Source organism: Plecotus auritus (genome assembly GCF_963455305.1).
Source record: "Plecotus auritus genome assembly, chromosome: 7".
In the NCBI taxonomy this organism is placed as follows: domain Eukaryota; kingdom Metazoa; phylum Chordata; class Mammalia; order Chiroptera; family Vespertilionidae; genus Plecotus; species Plecotus auritus.
In genome coordinates, this window is record NC_137774.1 from 69,616,276 (window position 1) to 69,635,976 (window position 19,701).

The 19,701-nt window shown below is 60.6% G+C and overlaps 3 protein-coding genes across 5 annotated transcripts; 1 reads left to right on the top strand and 2 right to left on the bottom strand.

Annotated features, from left to right (window-relative positions):
• Positions 1-1,230: 1,230 nt before the first annotated feature.
• MSLN (mesothelin) lies at positions 1,231-4,732 on the top strand. Its single transcript, XM_080679223.1, has 11 exons — positions 1,231-1,264; positions 1,419-1,503; positions 2,134-2,177; positions 2,280-2,379; positions 2,651-2,829; positions 2,927-3,082; positions 3,184-3,326; positions 3,405-3,532; positions 3,888-3,982; positions 4,259-4,445; positions 4,519-4,732. The coding sequence occupies exons 2-11, from the start codon at positions 1,422-1,424 to the stop codon at positions 4,605-4,607; spliced, it is 1,203 nt and encodes a 400-aa protein (XP_080535349.1). The 5' UTR covers positions 1,231-1,264; positions 1,419-1,421; the 3' UTR covers positions 4,608-4,732.
• A 737-nt stretch (positions 4,733-5,469) lies between these two features.
• On the bottom strand, positions 5,470-14,096 carry LOC308253549 (mesothelin-like protein; the record flags this gene model as incomplete). The annotated part of the gene is given in 17 exon segments (XM_080679133.1): positions 5,470-5,606; positions 6,050-6,293; positions 6,528-6,622; positions 6,696-6,826; positions 7,732-7,859; positions 7,966-8,121; positions 8,196-8,389; positions 8,683-8,830; positions 9,031-9,121; positions 9,459-9,652; positions 9,725-9,851; positions 9,968-10,053; positions 11,212-11,332; positions 12,231-12,351; positions 13,154-13,202; positions 13,206-13,225; positions 14,048-14,096. Coding segments are annotated over 17 exon segments (2,091 nt in total).
• Positions 14,097-16,229: 2,133 nt separating this feature from the next.
• On the bottom strand, positions 16,230-19,490 carry RPUSD1 (RNA pseudouridine synthase domain containing 1). 3 transcript variants are annotated; one of them, XM_080678685.1, is made up of 6 exons: positions 19,410-19,490; positions 18,553-18,742; positions 18,335-18,458; positions 18,140-18,242; positions 17,911-18,012; positions 16,230-17,396 (listed from the first exon to the last, which is right to left on the bottom strand). In XM_080678685.1, exons 2-6 carry the CDS (start codon positions 18,732-18,734, stop codon positions 16,975-16,977), a joined length of 933 nt encoding a protein of 310 aa, XP_080534811.1. In that variant the 5' UTR covers positions 18,735-18,742; positions 19,410-19,490; the 3' UTR covers positions 16,230-16,974. The 3 variants fall into 3 exon arrangements, with proteins under 3 accessions (XP_080534811.1, XP_080534813.1, XP_080534812.1); XM_080678687.1 differs by having other exon boundaries at positions 19,337-19,477; XM_080678686.1 differs by having other exon boundaries at positions 19,273-19,468.
• Positions 19,491-19,701: the final 211 nt, after the last annotated feature.

Genomic DNA, 19,701 nt, shown 5'->3' on the forward strand with positions numbered 1-19,701 from the left:
GGTACCAAGCGAGTATGCAGGTGGCACTTGAGTAACAGGTGACCAGGAGGATGCTGGTCTTAGAGGACTCATAGGACCATGTTCGGTTCTACCCTGTCCTGCCCCCGCTGGGGCCCATGTCACACACAAATACCCATGTCTGGACTGGCTGCAACACCATGATTCCTGCTGTGGCATCCTGGCCAGTTTGGAAGCTGCAGCCTTAAGACAGCTGAGATGTCTCTGTGGCCCCAACCTGACCTTGGGTGGGGAGGGAAGGATGTTGATTCCAGGGCCCATGGTGGCTGGCAGAGGCTCCCAGGGTGGCCCACCCGGGGTGCTGGGGGCTCCTGGTTACATAGGGTTGGGTGGGGGCTGAGGAGAGAAGCAGGGGGAGGTGCAGCTCTTGCCTGGTCCCACCCACTGCCCATTTTCTGGTCTGGGGTCTGGTGTTCTCCCACCTCCTCTGGGGCCTGGTGTGGGAGGCAGAGGGATTCCCTGGGGCCTTGCCACTCCTCAGGACACTCCCTGCAGGCTGGCTCTTTGCACAGCTGAAAGGGGTTGCTGAAGCATGAATGTGCCTCCCCCCCCACTCCCCATTTATGAGCCAAGGGTGGGGCTGACACAGGCCTGGGCAAAGGTTTGGGGGAGGGGATGACTCCACTCCACTGGGCCACAGGCAGCCTCCAGCCCTGGGCCTCCCTGGGCAAGTACAGAGGTGGTTTGGTCTCCTTCAGGCCCCACCCTACCCTGGGACCACCCTCCTCACCCACCTCCTCACTCTAGAAACTGCAAGGGGATCTCCCACACCCACAGGAATGCCTACCTACTCACTGCCCCACCCAAGGGGCTGGAAGGTGGGAGGTGGCATCGCCCTTTGGCACCCACCCAGGCCTCTGTTTTGAGAGGAACTTCAGAAGGGAAACCACCAGCCTTGTCCACCTGTCTGGGCCCTGGGTTTGCACAAAGCCAAGCACCTGTGGCTGTGGGTGTGGCAGGGTGTGGAGGGGGCAGATGGCCATGCCCCAGGTTGAGGGGGTAGTCAGCAGGACCCCCAGTCCTGAACTGCTTAGCTCCCCTGGTGCAAATGGGGAAACTGAGGCCAGCCTGAGCCAGAGGCTGCCCTGCCTCCTTCTGCCTGCCCTGCGCTGCAGGGAGGGAGGATGGGCCAGCTGTTTGCCTGCCCCTGGAGGCAGGGTTACAGCTGGGGGAAGGGTTGACTCAGACCCCACACCCCTGGCAGGAGGGGCCAGTTTCTCGAAGAGGGGCGGGCCAGGCGGGCCAGGTGACTGCTTGGTCCCTAGAGTGGGCCCGGAGGCAGCCCAGACATTGCTGCAGGGGCCGGAGAGGTTCCACCTGGAGCCCCAGGGGCTCTGAGACCCCTTCACTGGCTGTGGGTGGGTGAGCGGTGGGGACATCAGAGTGTCTGTCCTCCACAGGCCATGGCCTTGCAGAGTGCTCGACCCACCCTGGGGCTCCTCAGGACCCCGGCCCACGGCCTCCTGCTCCTGCTTCTCAGCCTCAGTGAGTACTGGGGGTGGGCTGCTACAAAGGGTTGAGATGGGAGAGCGCTGGAGGGCAGCCAAGGATTCTTAGGGGATCGGGATCTCAGGAAAGGCTCTCTCTGTCGCATGCCTCCTCCCCAGTCTCTGGACAGTGCCCCCCACATCCTCGGCAGGTGCCTCAGGTCCCAGGCAGATGTCTCAAATCTCAGCAAGTGTTCTGAGTTCAGGCGGCGTCCTGAATCTCAGCGGTGCTGACTTCCCGGCAGGCTGTCAGCTATGTCTCTTCCTGTGGTGCCCCACGGGGTTGGAGGCTGAACCAGGGCGGTGATGTTATGGGGACTCAGGCCAAAGTGAGGGTGTTTGGGGGATAGGTGTCTGACTGCACTGAGCAGTGGTGTCCCAGGAAGGGGATGTGGGAGGCCTGGGCTCCCTGGTGCGGTGCTGGACCTGGCCTGGGGTGGGGTGTGGTGGCTGTGACCTCATGGGGTACAGGAGCCTAACCTTCCGTTTCCACACCTGTGGGGTGTATCCAGGGCTGGGGTTCAGGGAAGGGATGGCTTTGCCTCCTTCCTTCCCAGGGTAGGGCCTGTAGCAGGCACACCCAGAAGCCCCCGGCCATCCCCTCGAACCTTGTGTCCCTGCCCTGCAGGGTGGGTGCAACTTTCCTGGGCCCAGACTGCAGACACAGGACAGGTAAGGACTCTCTGGGGATACCGGGGAGGGTTTTCTGGCCCTAGGCGGGTGTCCTTAGATGCTAGGTTGTGTGGCTCAGCCAGATCCCTGCTCTGTCCTCAGGGTGTCATGACCCCATGGCTGCAACGCATCTCCCAGGACCTGTCCTGGCAGCAGTCTGAACCGAACATCATTCTCCCGAGGGCTCTGCAGGGCACAGAGAGTGAGCACAGGGCCCAGCCCGTCAAGGGTCAGGAGACCTGTGGGTGGGGGCTGGCATGTGGGCTCACCTGCTGGTGCTGTGGCCCTTTCTGGCTGCTCCGCTTGTTCAATTGTGACAATTTTGGAGAATGGACAGAATCTCCCCATTGAGCCAATGGTTAAACTGAGGCCTGGAGAGGGTCATGTGTTGCCCAGGGTCTCAGCGTGGGTGTGGGAGGAAGAGGAGGTTGACTGGAAAAGCCCAGCCCCCTGACCCCTTACCTGCCCCTTAGAGAAGGCCTGTCCCCTGGGGAAAGAGGTCCATGTGGTGGATGAAAACCTTGTCTTCTACACGGAGCGGGAGCTGGAGGCCTGTGTGGATGGGGCCCTGCTGGCTGAGCATATGGACCGGGTGAATGCGATTCCCTTCACCTACCAGCAGCTTGACATTTTGAAGCACAAATTGGACCAGGTAGTTCCTGACTTGGGTTCCCGCCTGCTTGTGGTGCCAAAGCCTTTTCCAACCACCTGGGACTGGCTGTGGCCCTCATGATCAATTTCCTGGGCAGGTCTACCCACAGGGGTACCCCGAGTCCCTGATCCAGCACCTCAGTTACTTCTTCCTTGAGGTCACCCCCGAGGACATCCATAAGTGGAATGTAACATCCCTGGAGACGGTGAAATCTCTGCTTAAAATCAGCACAGGGCGAAAAATGGATGCTCAGGTGACCACCTATTGGGAGGGGAGCACAGTGGGTGGGTTGTGCAGGCCTGAGAGGATATGTCTCTTCCTGCCCCCAGGCATCTCACTGGGATCCTCCCACAGGTGGCTGCCCTGATTGCCCGCTATCTGGTGGGAGGGGGCCAGTTGGACAAGGTCACCCTGGACTTGCTGGCCAGCTTTCACCCTGCCTACCTCTGCTCCCTCAGTCCCGAGCAGCTGGGCTACGTGCAACAAGATGTTGTTTGGTGAGTCCCTGGGGCCTGCTGGTGTGGAGGGTGTGCTGTGCTCCAAGCTAACTTCTTGGCCCCATACTGCCTCCCCAGGGTGGTCAGGCCTCAGGACCTGGATGCGTGCCGTCCACTGCAGATGGATGTTCTCTATCACAAGGCCCACATCGCTTTCCAGAACATGAGCGGTTCTGCGTATTTTGCAAGGATCAAGCCCTTCCTGGGTGAGCCAGGAGAACATGGGGTGGCGGTGGGGATGCCTGAGGTCCCCATCGGTGCTGCCAGCTTCTCACCTCCCTGGGCTTCCCCCTAGTGGTGTGACCAGGGGTCAGGGTGCCCTCCATCCCTCTAAGCATATACAGGCGTTCTGACCCCTGTTCAGGCACTTGACCAGCTCCAGCCTCTGCCCTGACTGGGAGATTCAGGTGGTCACCAGGCAAATCAGCCTTTTCCCAGAAATTCTGTAGGAAAAGGGAGTCCCAGTAAAGGAAGGGGGCTTCTTCTTGCTTGTGGTCAGAGGGTGAGAGTGGGGGGAATGTTGTGAGGTCTTATGCGTAGGGCCCCTCTCCCTGGGCACAGGTGGGGCCTCCACAGAGGACTTGCGGGCTCTCATTCTGCAGAACATAAGCATGGACATGGCCACATTCAAAAAGCTGAGGAAAGAGGCCTTGCTGGTATGGCCACCAGAGGGGTGGGGCCATTGGAGGGTGGGCCATGGGAAGGGAGGGACCACGGAGAAGGGCTTGTCCTGGATGGGGGGTCTTGCGAGGGCAGGGGCACTGAGAGAGTTGGGTCTTGGGAGGGGCAGCTATTGAGCCAAGGCCAACTCCAAAGTCTGGAGGTGCTGAGGCAGAGTCTGGGGAAGCATGGGGTGGTTTGGACACAGCAGAGTCCAGCAGCCTCTGGACAGAGGTGGGGAGACCCTGACGGTCGCCTGGGGACGCTGGCAGCCGCTGACCATAGCCGAGGTGCAAAAACTTCTGGGTCCAAACCTGGAGGGCCTGAAGGCAGAGGAGGGGAACAGCCCTGTGCGGGACTGGATCTTGCGGCAGCGGCAGAACGACCTGGACAGCCTGGGGCTGGGGCTCCACGGTGGCACCCCCAACGGCTACCTGGTCCTAGACCTCAACTTTCGAGGTGGGCGGGGAGGCCGGTGGGTAGGGCTGGGGCAGATGAGGTGGAGGGTCTGAGTCACTCCCTCTCTGTGCAGAGGCCCTCTTGGGGGGCTCCCACGTCCTTGGACCTGGATCTGTGTTCACTGTGACCCCAACTCTGCTCCTGGCTTTGCTGCTGAAGTGAGCACACTGCTCTGGATGCTGAATGGGGCCCTGCTGTGGAGATTCCTGCTGGTGGGAGCGGCCTGGGTGGTCCCTGCTCCATCCCAGGGGGTTGGAGCTCAATAAAAGAGAACTCCCTCCCCCTCCAAAGAGGTGACCTGTGGTGCTCTGGGGACAGTGGGGGAGGCCCTTCCTGCGATGGTGTTCTGAGGGGCAGGGTGGGGGTTGACAGCGGTGGTGTCCTGGGCCCTCGTGGCTATGGTATTTTGAGGAGGAGGGGCTGACTGGCTGTGGTGTTCTCGGGGGAGAGGGGGGGCTGCAGGATGGAACCTGTGGATGTGACTCCCTGAGTTGCAGCCCTTCTATTTGTACTTGGAAAGGAGGGGAAGCAGGGCAGGGACTCCAAGGAGGAGTAGGGGAGTGTGAGGTGGGGATTTGGGGCTTTCCTGACGCTGTTCCATTGCCCCGTCTCTCTTGAGGCAAGGCCAACAAACCCAGGGTGGCCTTGGTGACTCCTCAGGAGATAGCTAAGAGGGTCTCTGTGCCCCTCCTCAGGGCCAGAGCAAAGGGACATACGCAGGAAGATCACCTGTCCTTTATTAAAGTCAGCAAAGTAAAAAAAGAAAGACATAAATCCAGCGAAGTTAAGTGCCATGGAGCCTGCTCCCCAGCCCCAGTTCTTTGTCCTGAAGACCAGAGAGTGGGGGCATGTCTCCCTCAGCCAGCAGGGGCTGGTGACCCAGTCGTCACAGCTCTGCCCAGGCCCTCCGTGCAGCTCCAGGTCCTGGGAGCCGGGTGTGGGCAGGCTCCTGCCCTGCAGGCTCCTAGGCGAGGCTTTCCGTGCCCGGGGCTTGCACCTTAGCCTGGGCTGGCGTCCAGTCCACCTACCAGCACAGCGCTGTCTTCAGAGGACATTGTGAGTCCCAACAGGGCCCCAGGGCACCCCAATACAGCAGCCGCAGGAGGCTGGAGGGCAGGGCCACAGCAAGTGACAGGTACCCCAGGTGGGCTGGTGGGCTGCCTGTAGGTGCAACATGGAGAGAATACCCATCAGTCCTCGCTGGGAGCCACACCCAGGACCATCCTGCGGCTCTTGGGCAGCCCCTCCCTCTGGGCTCCAGGCTCACACTATCCCTGTGGGCAGGGAAGACCATGTGTGGCCACTCTTCTGGGCCCCAACAAAGATCTCAAAGCTTCCCCCTCCCTGGGTTTTGGCCTCTACTTTATGCAGGTCAGTGGGTTTTGGAGGAGGTGATTTTATCCTGCGATAACTCAGTGGGTGATACAGGGTGAAGCCAGTGTCACCCAAATGTCAATTGAGAGGCAAATGGAAAAACTGTTGGCCAACAGAGTATGAGATTGGGCACAAGTAGCAATTTGGGGTCCATAGAGGCCCTGGGCAGACAAGGCCAATAGAGGCAGGGGAAGGCCTGCCAAGGGGGAGGGCTGGATGTGGGGCTGTACCTGAGGTGGGGGCATCCTTCCCAGGCCCTTCCCATGTGGAAGTCAGATGGGATGTCCAGGGGGTGTTGTTGTGAGTCCTGGTGGGGCTGGTGGGGCTGGCGGGGTCCCTGTCCAGGCCCAGCTCACCCAGGGCCGACTTGTTCAGGCTGCGGAGCCAGGAGCTGATGGTTGGGTGGCTGCGTGCCTTCTGCAGGTCCCCCACGTTCTGGCCCAGCAGTGTTCTCACATTGTCAACACTCAGGTTCTTCAAGGGAAGTGGGTGCCAGGGGAGGAGGGACCGAGAGTCATAAAGGGGCCCAGCTTTAGGACCAAGGGGAGACCCGGCAGGGCAGTGCTTACCCAAGGAGTGAGCAGGGGTGAGATGTGGCAGAACCAGCCTGGAGAATTGACCTGGGGCCCACTCTGGGGTGCCTTTGGCCTAGGACTCCCTGGGTTGGTCAGCCTGCCCACGCCCCCAGGGACAGCCCCCAGGGCCCACCTGCAGCACGCGGGGGTTCAGGTTGGTGAAGGTGTGGATGTCCATGGAGATGTTGGCCTGGGCCAGGCGCTGCAGCTCCTCTGTGGGGGCACCGCCTGAGGAAGGGAGGTGGTGAGAAGGCGGTGGGGCTTCTGGAGGAAGGGGTCTGCACACAGGGCGGGGTCTCACCGAGGAAGGGGCGGATGAAGTCGTAGTAGGCAGCTGTGATCCTGGTGCTGCTGAAGGCCTCTCGGGCCTTGAAGAAGAGCTCGTTCTTCCGGCTCTGAGGGCAGGAGGAGGTATCCAGGGCCCCGGCCAGCCTGGGGAGGGGAGACGGATGGGCAGGCTGGGAGCCCCTCCTCCTAGGGTTGGCTGGGCCTGGCTCTCTCTCCCTAAACCACAGGTATCCTTTTGCCCTCTCTACTGGGCTGATCATGTCTCCCCAGAATTTATGTCCACCCCAAACCTCAGAATGTGATCTTATTTGGAAAGAGGCTCTTTCCTATGTAGAGATGTAATCAAAGTAAGATGATGTCCTACTGGATTAGGGTGGGCCCTAAAACCTAATGACTGGTGTCATAAAAGAACGAAATTTAGACATAGACACGGGCGGGAGACAGCCACGCGATGATTATAGGGTGATGAGGTCATAACCCAAGAAAGGCCAAGGATTGCCAGCAACACTAGAAGCTGGAGGAGGCAGGAAGTTTCAGAGGGGAGCCTGGCCCTCTGAATTCCAGACTCCTGGCCTCCAGACTGTGAGAGAATACATCTCTGTTCTCTTAAAACTCAGTTTGAGCTCTGGTGGGTGTGGCTCAGTGGTTGGAGCACTGGCCTGCGCACCGAAGAGTTGCTGATTCCATTCCTTGTTAAGGGCACATACCTGGGTTATGGGGCGAGTGCAGGAGGCAACCAATGGATATGTCTCTCTCACATTAATGTTTCTCTCTCTCTCTCTCTCTCTCTCTCTCTCTCTCTCTCCCTCTCTTCCCTTCTTCTCCCTCTTTACCTTCCACTCTCTCTGAAAATCAATGGAATAGTATCCTTGGGTGAGGATTAACCAAAATAAATTTTAAAGAACTCAGTTTGGCAGCTGTAGGAAACTAACACACCTGTGGTGGCCTGGCCCAGACCCCTCCTGAGCCTCAGTCTCCCCCTCTAATTCTGCTTGGTGAGGAGTTGAGCTGACCCAGGGTGCAGCGAGCGTGTCGCTGGTCGGGCTCACCGGAACTCCGAGGGCCGGATGGCCTGGATCTGCTGGGGGCTCATCCAGCAGAGGCGGGAGCCCCCAATGGCCACAAGCAGTGCGCTAGTGATGTTGCCTTTGTGGTCCAGGAACTTCTGCAGGATGGCCTGGGGGTAATGCTGGGGTCAGTGGGACAGGGATTGCTGGCATCAGGGTCAGTGGGTGCCCCCAACTCCCAGCCTCACCACCCTCCCTCACCCGTCCTCCCCTCACCTCCGTCTGGTTCTCCAGGGCCACGTCCGAGGCCAGCAGGGCCATGACGGTATCCCTAGATGTGATGTTCCACTGGCTGATCTCCATGACAGAGTATAGGTAGACCAGTGAAGTGATGAGCCGAAGCTGCTCTTCTGGGACGCCACTTGGGTAGATCTGAGGCAGTCAAGAGGATCAGGCCCACCCCTAGCGCCCACCACCCACCTGCCTCCACCCGATCTCCAGTGTACCCGAGCCAACTTGGCCTTGACGACACGCTGACACTCAGCAGGTAGTGGGTGCTGCAGCAAGGGGTCCAGGTTGGCCCTGAGCACGCGGCTGCCCAGGCAAGACTCGAGCTGTGAGCAGTCGTAGTGTACCAGGAAGAGGTCATCCTGCAGTGTGGCCGCCGTGATGTTGCCTTGGATGCAGGGTCGCCCTGTGGCTGGGGGTGGGGTTGACTGCAGGCTCCACCTCACTGCTAACCCTGACCTACCCGGGGCTCTCTCCCCAAGCTTGACCCCTAGCCAAGAACTTGGCTCAGAGTAGACCAAGTCAAGCCTGACCTTGACCTCCAACCCAGCCCTGGCCCAGAAGTCCAGCCTCACTGCCTCTGACTGGCCTATGCTGGACACAGGCTCAGGAGGTTGGGCGGCAGGTGTGGCCGTGTATTGGGTGCCCCCACCCAAGGATCAGGAGTCCAGAGCAGTGTCCCCAGGCCATAGTGGCCACACTGACCTGTGCCCCGCTTGGGTCGTGAGGACATCAACTTGGCCTTGGCCTTGGCCTCAAGGAAGCTGGTGACAAAGCGCCTGGTGTCACGCTGGCTGAGCCGCCCTGCCCGACATGCAGCCACCATGCTGCCAAAGAAGTCCAGGCCCACGGCCTGGCAGGGGGTGCTGAAGACTCCCGGCACCTGGTTCCTCCTCCCATCCCACAGATAGAAACTCTGTGATGGCAGCAACTGGGGACACCACTCAGGCATTGGATGGCTGTATGGTCAACCCTCAGGCCTAGAGGGTCTGCTGGACAGCCCTCTCTGTGTCTAGGGCCAGTTCAATTCCCTGACCCAGGGCACCATCCTACCTCCTGCACCTGCATCCACAGGCTGGAGCTGATGTAGGTGGCCAGCGGTCCCAGAGCCTGCAGCCTCTCCAGGTTCCAGGAGATAGGGGTCCTGGTGTGTGGGAAGTGGGTGCTGGGTCTGGAGCAGCACCCCAGCCCTTGAAGGCTGCCTGCCTGTCCCTGAGTGCTCAGTTCTCAGGGCCTGCCCTGCTGGGGACACCTTGCCTGCCCAGACACTCTCCCACCCAGGCTTCAGGGCAGGGGATTGAGGGGCCCAGTGGGTGTTGGCAGCACCCCCAAACCTGTATGCCCCAAAGGCTGTGAGCAAAGTTAGAAGAGGGAAATCAGCAGGACTATGGAATTCAGTGAACTCTTGGGCCCAAACCCCAGGCTGCCTCCTGTCTCATCTCCAGGAGGAAGGCCTCACAGAGGGGATGGGCCCCACCCACCCAAGCATGGTCCTCCCACTGGTCAGTAGTGTGTTGAGAGCAGCCTGCTGGGCAGGGGTCAGCCGGGGGCAGCACTGCAGGTTCTGCAGCACGTGGGGGTCCGAGGCCATGATGCTGGATGCCTCCATGTCGCACACCAGGACCCCGAGGAGCAGCAGATCTGAGGCGCTGAGCCGTGGTGGGTGGGACACCCCCTGCAGGACAGCAGGTCAGCGAGGGCCCGGCCCATCACTGTCCCGCCCTTCCTGTCCCGCCCGAGGGCCTACCAGGCAGGCCAAGGCGGAGTGCTGCAGGGTGGCCCTCTGGTCAGGCAGGTTGGCCAGCAGCTCAGTGTTCCCCTGGGCAGCACGGCGGGTGAAGGCCCGGCAGTCAGCTTCCCTTACTTGCCCTAGGCTGCAGGCAGGTGGGGGTTGGGAGGGTGGGGCCAGCCAGGGGTCCTCTGGGGTGGCCCAGGTGCTCAGTCTGCTGGGTGTTGGGAGGGGCTGGGAGTGGGGAGGGGGGACACTCACTTGTAGAAGAGCAACAGGTCAGGTGGGTGCAGCGAAAAGTCACTCTGGAGGCCATGCAGGGCGGCCAGGTTGGCCAGGCAGCTGAGCTGGGTAGGGCGAATGATGCCTCACTCCCTCACTAGCCCCTTCCTCTCTGCCATGTCACACTGCCCCTTTGGGACCAAGACCCCTATGTCTGGCCCCATATCCATCCAGTTCCTTCCTCCCCCTGCCTGCTCTGTGCCACCTGGACTTGATGTCTTCCTCTGCCTGCCTCAACCTCCACATCAGAATGGCCTCAGATGGGTCAAACCCAGCTTGAACATTATTGTCCCCCCACCCCAACCCCAGGCTAGTATTCAGGCCCTGTCCACCCCCACCCACTGCACCATGGAGGCTCATCCCAATGCCACCCCTGCCCTGACTCCCTGTCTGGCCTGGCCTCCTTTGAGGTCGTTTCAAATTTATTGCTAGTTGGGATTTATTTATCTTCTATAATTGAAACTTTGTAGCCTTGAGTGGAGGCCAGGGCCGGCCAGGGTGGGCGGGAAGCTTGGCTTCCTCCATCGCCAGGGGAAACCCAAGCCTCCTGCTCGCTCCAGCTCCGTGGCCGCCGCCATCGTTGGGTTAATTTGCATACTCACTCCTGATTGGCTGTGGGTGTAGTGGAGTGATGGTCAATTTGCATGTTTCTCTTTTATTAGTGTAGATTTATATTAACTTTATAATGAGAATGATGGATATCCTTCCTTCCTTTCTTCCAACTCAGGGCAAGCCATGCTTAGGTGAGCTGTGAGTTGAGGTGGGCTCAGCCAGCCCCCTCTCATGGCCCAGGTAGGGGAAAGGCCAGAAGGCTGGAAGATCTACCCCAAGGGCCCAAGGGAAGATCTACCTCTAGGAGGCAGCATGTGCCAGAAGGAGGCAGAAAGAGGCCAGCGCAGCCTGGTGAACAAGCCCTCACCCAGCCAAAAACAGGCTGAGGTCTGTGGGCAACTGGCCAAGAAGTCCTGGCAACAGACCAAAGTGGGCCATACTGGGAGTGGGCAGGCTTCTGTCACCTCAGAGTCAGCCTAAGAGATGCCTCTTAGGTGGCTGTGAAATTGGCAGGTTGTCATAGAGACCGTCCCAGCCGAATGGTCCTGGCCCTTGCTGGCCTGTGTCCTCTGCTGGGGACACTCTCCCTTCCTACCCATCTCCAGGGCCCTTCTCCTGGGAGCCTGTTCTTGCCCTTGACACCCCAGTCCATGCCAACCAGAGCTTCTTACCTGCCAGGCTTTGAGGAGCACCTGCTGCGATGCCATCCTCCTGATCAGAGCTGAAAGCTGGTCCCGGGACAGCTGGCTGGCTGCCTGGCACCGGAAGCCTTGTAGGAGGGAGGTGTTGGCACTGAGCAGAAGGAGGCAGGTGGTGAGGGTGGAGGTGGGGGCAGGAGGGGAAGCCCAGATGGCAACATGCAGGATGGAGGTTAGACTCGCAACACCAAAGGAACACCAACTCCTCCTGTGAGCGCCCAGTTCAGGTTCTGAGCTGTGAGCAGAGGAGGCCTCTGCCCAGATGCTGGGTTTTTGCTTCCTCCCAAGGCCAGTCCCAGCGATGGCTGAGGGTTTGGAGGAGATGTAGCCTGGGCACCTGCTGGGCCACCACAGCCAGTTCCTCTCCTGGCGGAGCCTTCCTCATGGTGTGAATAATAAAATTCGTGTGCCAGGAAGGGATCTCTGGGGCTTTAACCTGGGTCCAGTGGTCCAACTGGGCCTCCAGCCTTGTCTGGTCAGTCAACTGATTGATCAATTGATGGCTAATCAATGACCTCCAACTCCCCAGGGAAGGAGAGGACAGCCAAGCCTAAGTGCGAACCCCCCCCCCCCCCCGAAAGTGCGCAGAAACAATGCAGGGTCTGTTTGGGGCCTGAGGGGGCAGCAAAGCCTCGGGGTAGAAGGAAGGAAGTATGAGGACGCAGGATGAGCAGTGACCACCTGCCAGGCCGAGGGGAGCAGTGGGAGTAGTGCGGGGCTCAGGAGGGACCCTGGCCGCAGCCAGTTTTGATGGCCTGGGCGCCTTACTATGATGTAGGACACTGAACTCTGGGCCATTTGAGGGCAAGGTGGATGAGTGACCTGGACCTGGGTGGGTGATGGCCAGGTCCCCGGTTCAGAGCCAGAAGTCGGGGGCCCTGCCATAGCCATGCCTGGTCATCGTCTGCAGCCCCTGGAGGTGGTCCCTCCTTTCACCCACCCCCTCCTCCAGGCCTGCCAGGGGATCAGCTGCAGGAGGGGAGGGCACTCACCTGGCCCACAGGTCGGCCCTGCTGGCATCCTGCCCTTCCTGGGAGAAGGCCTCAGTGTGGGGACCAGCGCAGTGAGTAGTGAGCCACATGCAGAGGACGAGGCCGCGGCTCACCAGGACGCCTGGAACAGAATAGCCGTAAGCAGCCTCTAGCCCTCGGAAGGCTGAGCCCTGCTGAGGGGAGCATGTGTGGGAGGTCCAGCGCGGTCGGCCCAGGGATCCTGTGTCCTGGGTGGATCTGTGACGACCCCAACATGGAGACCTCGGATGCCATGTGGCCCTGATCACCTGTGTGTAGCAGCCTAGGCCTGAGCGTGGTGAGTGTGTCTGACTATCCATGTGTCTGTCTGACACTGCATGCATGTGTTCCCAATGGCATGTACATGTGATGTGCACATGTGTGTGGTGGCATATACATGCCTATGGTGGCATGTATGCCCAATGCAATGCATACCTGGTGGTATGGCAGTTTACATGTGTGTGATGATGTGTACCCATGTGCAGCTGGTGGCGTGTGTATTTTTTTATATGGAAGCATGTGTACATATATGTGATGGACTGTACATGTGCCCGCCAATGTTCACACATGTGTGATGAGATATACACGTGTGGACTGTGTGTACCAATGCACTTGTACTTTCTATCCTTGTGGCTCTGTCCTCACAGTTTGAGACCCAAGACCCCCAAACAGAGGGAATGAGCCCCTTCTAGCCGTGACCTCTCATTGTCCCCTCTAGGACCCCCAGGCCCAGTGCCCTGCCTGCCTTTCTCCTTCCCTTCCCTGAGCCCCAGCCGGCTGTGGGGGCATCCTGGGCAGGGCCCTTGATTGCAGGCTTGGGAGGACACAGTGGTTGGAGTGTGAATACTCTCCACATCTGCAGTCATGCTGCCCGGGAGCCCCTTCCCTGAGGGGCGTCAGCACACCTGCTCTGGGGCCCATGGCTGTGCACGGTGCACGGAAGGTGCTGGGGTCTCAAGCAGCGGGTCCAAGACAAGCTGGAGAGGAGACAGGAAGTTATGAGGCCAGCCCCACCGTCTCCCCCCACCAGCCTTGGCCGAGGGGCACAGACAAGAAGGGCTTCTGTCCAGCGTCACACAGGATGGGCGCCTTGCAGGGCATGCAGCCTGAGCCGGGCTGCAGCTGTGTCTCTCTGCCTTTGGGGAAGGGTACAACCCCACAAACAAGCATCTTTGGAACAAAAGGAAGCTGCTCTAGGGGGAGCCAGGCCTTTCTTATCCAAGTTGGGGCTCAGGGGACCCACCGGCTATGGCTTGGGTTGTGGTGTCTCCAATGAACAAATCTCTTGACAGTTACAGGGGAGGGGGCAGCAGTCCTGGCGAGTCCCCACAGGTTGCTGGGGGAGACCTGGTGGCTTCCCAACCTGCCCGGAGTGGCCATGGCTTCACTCCCACATCTGGGCGGCCCAGAGCTCTCTACCCTTCCCTGGCCTAAGTCCTGGTCACAGACACAGCCCACAGTGCAGTCCCCCCACCCCCCCGCCCCGCCCTGGGCAGGCCTGTCTATGGTAGAGACCAAAACTCTGAAGCTTGGGGACTCAGGTCCTGGGAGGTGATGGACATCTGGGAGGCTGGCCCACAATGCCCACTCCTGGACACAGCCTTGCACAGTCTCACAGTTTGGGGTGCTAGTGGGCCTCCACATTCCACATGGACCAGGAGCAAGACAGGGAGGTTACTTCCCATGCGGGGGGCATAATGGAGGCTCAGCTACCTGCCCAGGCCCGCAGATACCAGACTAGAAGCCTGGTCCTGTGGGTCCAGCTGGTGATGGCCCCCACCCTGGCCCCTACCCCTCACCTGAGCACAAAGAACTTCTGGTGGAGGGTGGTGCTCTGGAGCCAGGCATCGGCTGTTGGATGCAGAGCGTTGTAACCAGGTGCCAGACACTAGCCGTCCCAGCCCACTGAGCATGTCAGTCCTTGCAGCTGAGCCCTGGGGCACAGGGGTGGTGCAGGGTTGGAGCGCCAGGGTCCCTGCTCATCTCCACGCCTCACCAGCACCCTGTCTGTGCAGCCACCCGCTCCTGCAGTGACGCTCGCCAGGCCGGTGTAGGGGAGGGGCTGGAGCTGTGCCAGGTGACGCTACTATATTGGCCCCTGGGGCCCCAGCACAGTGGCACCTGCTCCTCAGCCCCAGGAGAGTGAGATGTTGAGCACATGGTTGGCAGCTACCCAGCGTAACCCCTTCCCATGGAGGGGTCGTGCCTCGAGGGTGGTATGTGTGTTCATACACAGGTATCTCTGCCTTCATTGTGTGTGCCAGTGTCTGCGTGTGCACACAGGTGCCTGTATGTGTGTGCCTGGGAGCATGCACATCTCTGTGCATGTGTGTCCCCTGCAGGGACATTAGGCACACGTGGACTCAATGTGGTGCCTAGGTTTGGTGACGTGTGTGGCAGTGTTTCTGTTCTGTGGGTGCTGGAGCAGAGCCAGGCAGGAGTAGACACACAGCTGAGTACCAGGAGCAGCGAGGGCACATGGGCACCAGGTGGGCAGCCTTGATGGTGGAGAGTGTGCCACACCTGCTCTGGGGCCAGTCCACCAAGCCAACCTCTAGGGCTGAACAGGAGGGGTGACTACCGGAGGGACTTCCCGACCTGCCTACAGCCCGGGTTCAGCTGCCTGATGACCGCCATCTGCATTACAGGGCCGCGTGTGCCCAACCAGCCAGCGTCATGGCCAAGCAGAGGCACTGACCCGAGCCTGGAGGCTGACAGCTGGAGGGATCGCTCTTGGCTCCTGCACAGGCCCCATGGGAGTCCAGGTTTTGGCTGAGGGCTCTACACAGTGAGGGATTTTTGGGGAGTGGGATGTCATAAGGCGGTGGGGTCTTCTTGCTTCCGGGGTGGGAGACTCCCACAGTTCAGAGTGGGTGGGAGCAGGAAGCAGCCAGCGAGTACAGGAGACCACCTGCTGGCCTGCCCACTGCAGGCTAAGCCTCCAGGGCAGCCCCAGGCCCAGGCCAGACAAATAAGCACAGCAACAGAGCACCAGCTGGGCTGTAGAGCCACGGCCTGCCCAGCTCTCCGGCACTGCCTCCCTCAGTGTGTCGGCCTTGGCTCATGGCACAGCTTCCGTGCGCCTTTCACAGAGGAAGAAACTCAGGCTCAGAGAGGTTGAGCAACTTGCCTGTGGCCACAGAGCAGTGAGTGGGAAGCATGACCAGACCTGGTGGCCAGGCTGAAAACCTGTGTGCGCTGTTGGGGGGCCTGCGGGTATGGGTGGAGGCAGGGGCAGAAGGGGAAAGGTGGGGCAGGGCTCAGCAAGGTGATGCGTCCTGGGGTTGAAGGTTCAGCAAGTGTGAAAACAAGGAAGCAGGTGTGCTGGGATGGGAACTGGTGATGCTATCCCATCATACCCTGGCCAGTCATGCTGGGTACACCACAGTAACCACCTGGCCGTCTGGGTTACCACTGTGGGCATCCTGTGGGCCCCTCTGGTTTGCTCCAGCCCCTCCTGTTACAGATGAGGGAACCAATGGAGGGAGCAGGGACTGGACCTGGCCTCTGCCGAGACCCTATGGTGGGTGCTTCTGGCTCCATCCCAGCTGAGACCCTGACATGGTCACAGGTAGGTCCAGCCCACCTGTGTCAACTGGTGAGAGGAGGGCTCTGGCCCAGCTGGGTGCAGGGACGTGGCATGTGACCTGACTGGTTGGTGGCCCAGGCAACAGCCCTCCCATGGCATTGACACGATGGAAGGCCCTAAGGCCGGTATGATGGTGGCCATGGGTAGTAGCTCTATGAGGGGCCCTGGTGAGACTAGTTGGATACTCCCATGTGTTCAGTTGGGAGGGCCAGGGATCCTCCAGCTTTCCCCCAATCAGGGCAGGAGTGTACCCACCGCAGAGGGGTGCAGGTCAGCAGCCAGGACTTTGAGGTCAGTCCTGGGTCCTGCAGGAGGGCTTGGGACAGAGGTCTACCTGGTGCAGGAGTCTGGGCTCCCCTGTAACCCCCACATCAGAGTAATTCATGGCTGTTCACAGGGTTAGTCACTGAGCCTTTATTCTAAGTCCTGGAGCCCTGTTGTGGCTGGAATGATGTGGGTGTGTTGTAGGGGACAGAGGAGGCAGGAGCTGGGCTGCCCTTGCTCCTAGGCTAAGGTCTGATAACCAGGAGCTGTGTGGGAGGCCCCCTCCAGAGCACTTACATCAGGCCAGGAGGGATGGCCCCGACCCACCCCCATGTGTGATGATAAGGATGTAGATGGAGGTGGGAGACCCACGGGCAGAATTCGGCAGAAGCCAAGGCACAAAGCAGGACTGGCCAGGCAGGGGACCAGTCAGGGTTTGCAGGTGGAGAGGGCTCAGCCAAGCTGGGGTGATGGCAAGAGGGTCTGAACAGAGTAAGGAGCAAGGTGCTCTGGGGGTGGACGAGGGGCCCAGCAAGGGCTGGCCCGGGCAACCCCTGGGCACGGGCACGTCTATGAAACAGGCCCTGGGGGCAAAGCTCTGGAGGCAGAAAGGTGCTTGGGGAGGATTGGCAGGCCTTGGTTCCCTTTGGGGGGACTGGTCCTACCACCCTGAGTTCATTCTCCATAATCGTGGCTGCCTGGCTCCCCCTGCTGGACGTGCGTCCCTCTTCAGGTTTGGCTGCTACAGTTGGGGTGGGGTTTCAGCGCTCTGTGGCTGGGACACTTCCGCCTCTGGATAAGCTTAGGGTTCTGACCCGCAGACCCCATCCACCTGGAGGTTCCAGTCTTCACCCAAACATCAGGCCCACACTCTCAGTCGTCTGGCTCCAGTGTCCACTCTGACAGCCACTGAAGATATGAGGCCCGCTGAGCCTCTGTCTCAGGGGGATGGGGCGGTGGGGGCCGGCCTGGCCTGGGCAGGTGCGTGGAGGGGCTGCAGGGCCCAGGGCCCCCTTCTGGGGGTTCAGGGTCATGGGCAGCCCGCAGGACTTGGACAAGCTGGTCCAGCGGCTGTACCAGGGTATGAGGGCTCCAGCAGGCGTCAAGGGTGGGCACGAAAGGGTCTGGTGTACAGGCTTCCACACACTCAGCCTGGGTGGGTATCCGCAGGTAGAAGGCATGCAACATCATGCGGAACGGTTGGTCCTCCTGGCCCGAGGCCTGCCCATAGGTCAGGTCCCCCACAATGGGGTGGCTGAGGGCACTGCAGTGTACACGCAGCTGGTGCGTCCGGCCTGTGTGGGGAGAAAGGGCCAGTGAGGCAGGGGTGCCACTCCATGATCACCACCCACCGTTCACGTCACTGTCCCCAGCTGCCAACTCAGTGGCACATGCAATAACCCTTCCTGCTTCCTGCTACAGATGAGGACATAAGAACTTAGAAGGGAAGTCAACTTCTGGGGTCACCTTGGGCAAAGGCAGGGCCAGGGTGGCACTCGGTCCATTGGCGAACTCAGGCCAGCCTTCCCACTGCCTTCACATCCAGACCAGCAAGACCACCTCTAGGGCAAGAGCCACAGGTTGCGGGGTTAAGTGTGTGGGAGAGAATCAGCTTTGCCAGCAATGTTTGGGGTGGCCCCGTCAGGCTACTCTGCCTCTGTGCCTCAGTTTCCTTTCCTATCTACCGGGGACACTGCAGTGCACTGCTTGAGGAGATGCTGACACCAGGCACCCACCACCCCGGGGGCAGGACACTGTCGGGGGGAGTGAGGAGCCTAGGGAGCTTCCTGGCCCCGCTCCTGAATGTACCTGTGAGAGGCTGCAGCAGCACTTTGGAGACGGGGTCACCTGCATAGAGCCCATGTTCTAGAACCACCAGCTCCGTGAGGCTTGGTTTCGGGTTCTCACAGCCTGGGCAGGGGGGAAGAAGAGAGGCTGTGAGGGTTGACTGGGTCAGCCCCGGGCCTCAGTTCACCTCAGCACAATGTCCCCTTAGATGAAACATGTCCCATGGCCCCTGCCTCCTTGCCCACTGTACCCTGGGTGCCCTCGATGCACATGGTGTGGGTCCGACCCTCTGTGCTGTTCCTGCCGATGGCATAGCTGATGGTTATCCGGCTCTCCTGGATGTGCCCCCGAACCTGCGGGTCAGGGGAGCCCACCTGAAACTCAGGGCCTGCTGACGTGGGGTGAGCACTGGAGTCCCCATGCCCCAGGCCTGGCCAGGCCTTACCAGAGCCAGGTAAGCCTTGGTGACCCGCCGCTCTTTGAAGCACTTGTAAGCACTGCCTGCAGCTGCTTTGTTTAGGGCCACGCAGAGTGCTCCGCTGGTGGAGAAATCCAGCTGGTGGCAGAACCTGGCATAGAGCAAAGGGACAGAGAGGCTGGGTTAGGGGCAGCCACTTCCCTCTAGTGGAGACTGCAGACTCCCTGTGCTGCACTCCCACGTACCTGAACCCGTAGCAGGTGTCGGGGTCAGCCAGCTCAGGGAAGCGGTGCCGCAGCTGCTTTTGGAGGGTCAGAGTTTCCCTCCACATCTTGCTATCAATGCGCACGTCCCAGTGCTTGTTCACCACCAGAAAGTCACGGCTCTGGTACACTATGGACAGGTTCTCCACACTGCCTGGCTCCATGGTGGGGCCTGTAGGGCAAGCATGTGGTTCATGGGGTGACCAGCCCATGTCAGGGTCATGCCCAACTGGGGTAGACAACCCCTGCTCTACAGAGCTCTGGGTCTGAAGCCACAAACACTGTATATCAGGCAAACACATGCACCTACTATGTGCCTGCATCCACTGGGCTCCTGACTACTCTCACCCCTGAACCACGTAGGAGAGTGGCAACTGGGATGGGAGTGTGGTCAAGGTGAGGGGAGCCAGTGTTGCTTGGACGTGGGGCAGTCCCACAGTCCCGGCCAGACCCAGGCCTTGGGAGAAACAGTCTTTCTCTCCAGCCCACTCCCACTGACCCTTGCCAACAGATCCAGAACCTTTTCCTGACTGGAGAGGGGGTCAAGGAGAGGGGCTGCTACGGCCCTCGTAGCCGGGGGCGGCACAGGTCAGCCGGGTGCAAGGGGGGGCTCTGGGTGCAGGGGTGGAGTTCACCCTCACCCCCCACCCTCCATGCAGACACCCATTCCCTACCTCCCCTCCGCGGAAGCCCCCTACGTACGATGGCCAAGGGGTTCTGGGTGGATCCCGGTTGTGAGCCCGCTCCCGCCCACTCTGGAACCGACCTGAAGTCGGGCCGCGCCGTCCGCATCCCCGATGCCGCTGACCCTCCCCGATCCAGCTCCCGTGTCCCCGCACCTCGCGACCCACGACCCTGGGACTTTTCGTTCGGGCCACGGAACCACTTCTTTCCAGGTCCCGCCTGCCCTCAGAGCCCCGCCCACACCCCGGCCACTCCCCGCCCACGCCCCCAGACGGGCAGCCGTGTGGACCAATAGTGAGCTCTTGGGACGTGCCTTTCGGACTCCAAGCCTTGACTAGGCCCCACCCTGCTTGCGCGCGCAGCCCCGCCCCCGCCCTGCCCTGCCTGCCGACCAATGGCTGAGCGCCGCCGGGCACGCCGACTGTACATTGGCGGCGCCGGGACGCT

Excerpts from the sequence above, each read along its gene's own strand:
- RPUSD1 (XM_080678685.1), bottom strand. The coding sequence starts at position 18,734 with ATGGAGCCAGGCAGTGTGGAGAACCTGTCCATAGTGTACCAGAGCCGT. Across the intron at positions 18,459-18,552 it reads GACACCTGCTACGGGTTCAG|GTTCTGCCACCAGCTGGATT; the intron begins GTACGTGGGAGT and ends GCTCTATGCCAG. Across the intron at positions 17,397-17,910 it reads GCTGCTGCAGCCTCTCACAG|GCCGGACGCACCAGCTGCGT; the intron begins GTACATTCAGGA and ends CTCCCCACACAG.
- MSLN (XM_080679223.1), top strand. The coding sequence starts at position 1,422 with ATGGCCTTGCAGAGTGCTCGACCCACCCTGGGGCTCCTCAGGACCCCG. Across the intron at positions 3,327-3,404 it reads GTGCAACAAGATGTTGTTTG|GGTGGTCAGGCCTCAGGACC; the intron begins GTGAGTCCCTGG and ends CTGCCTCCCCAG. Across the intron at positions 3,983-4,258 it reads TGAGGAAAGAGGCCTTGCTG|CCGCTGACCATAGCCGAGGT; the intron begins GTATGGCCACCA and ends GGACGCTGGCAG.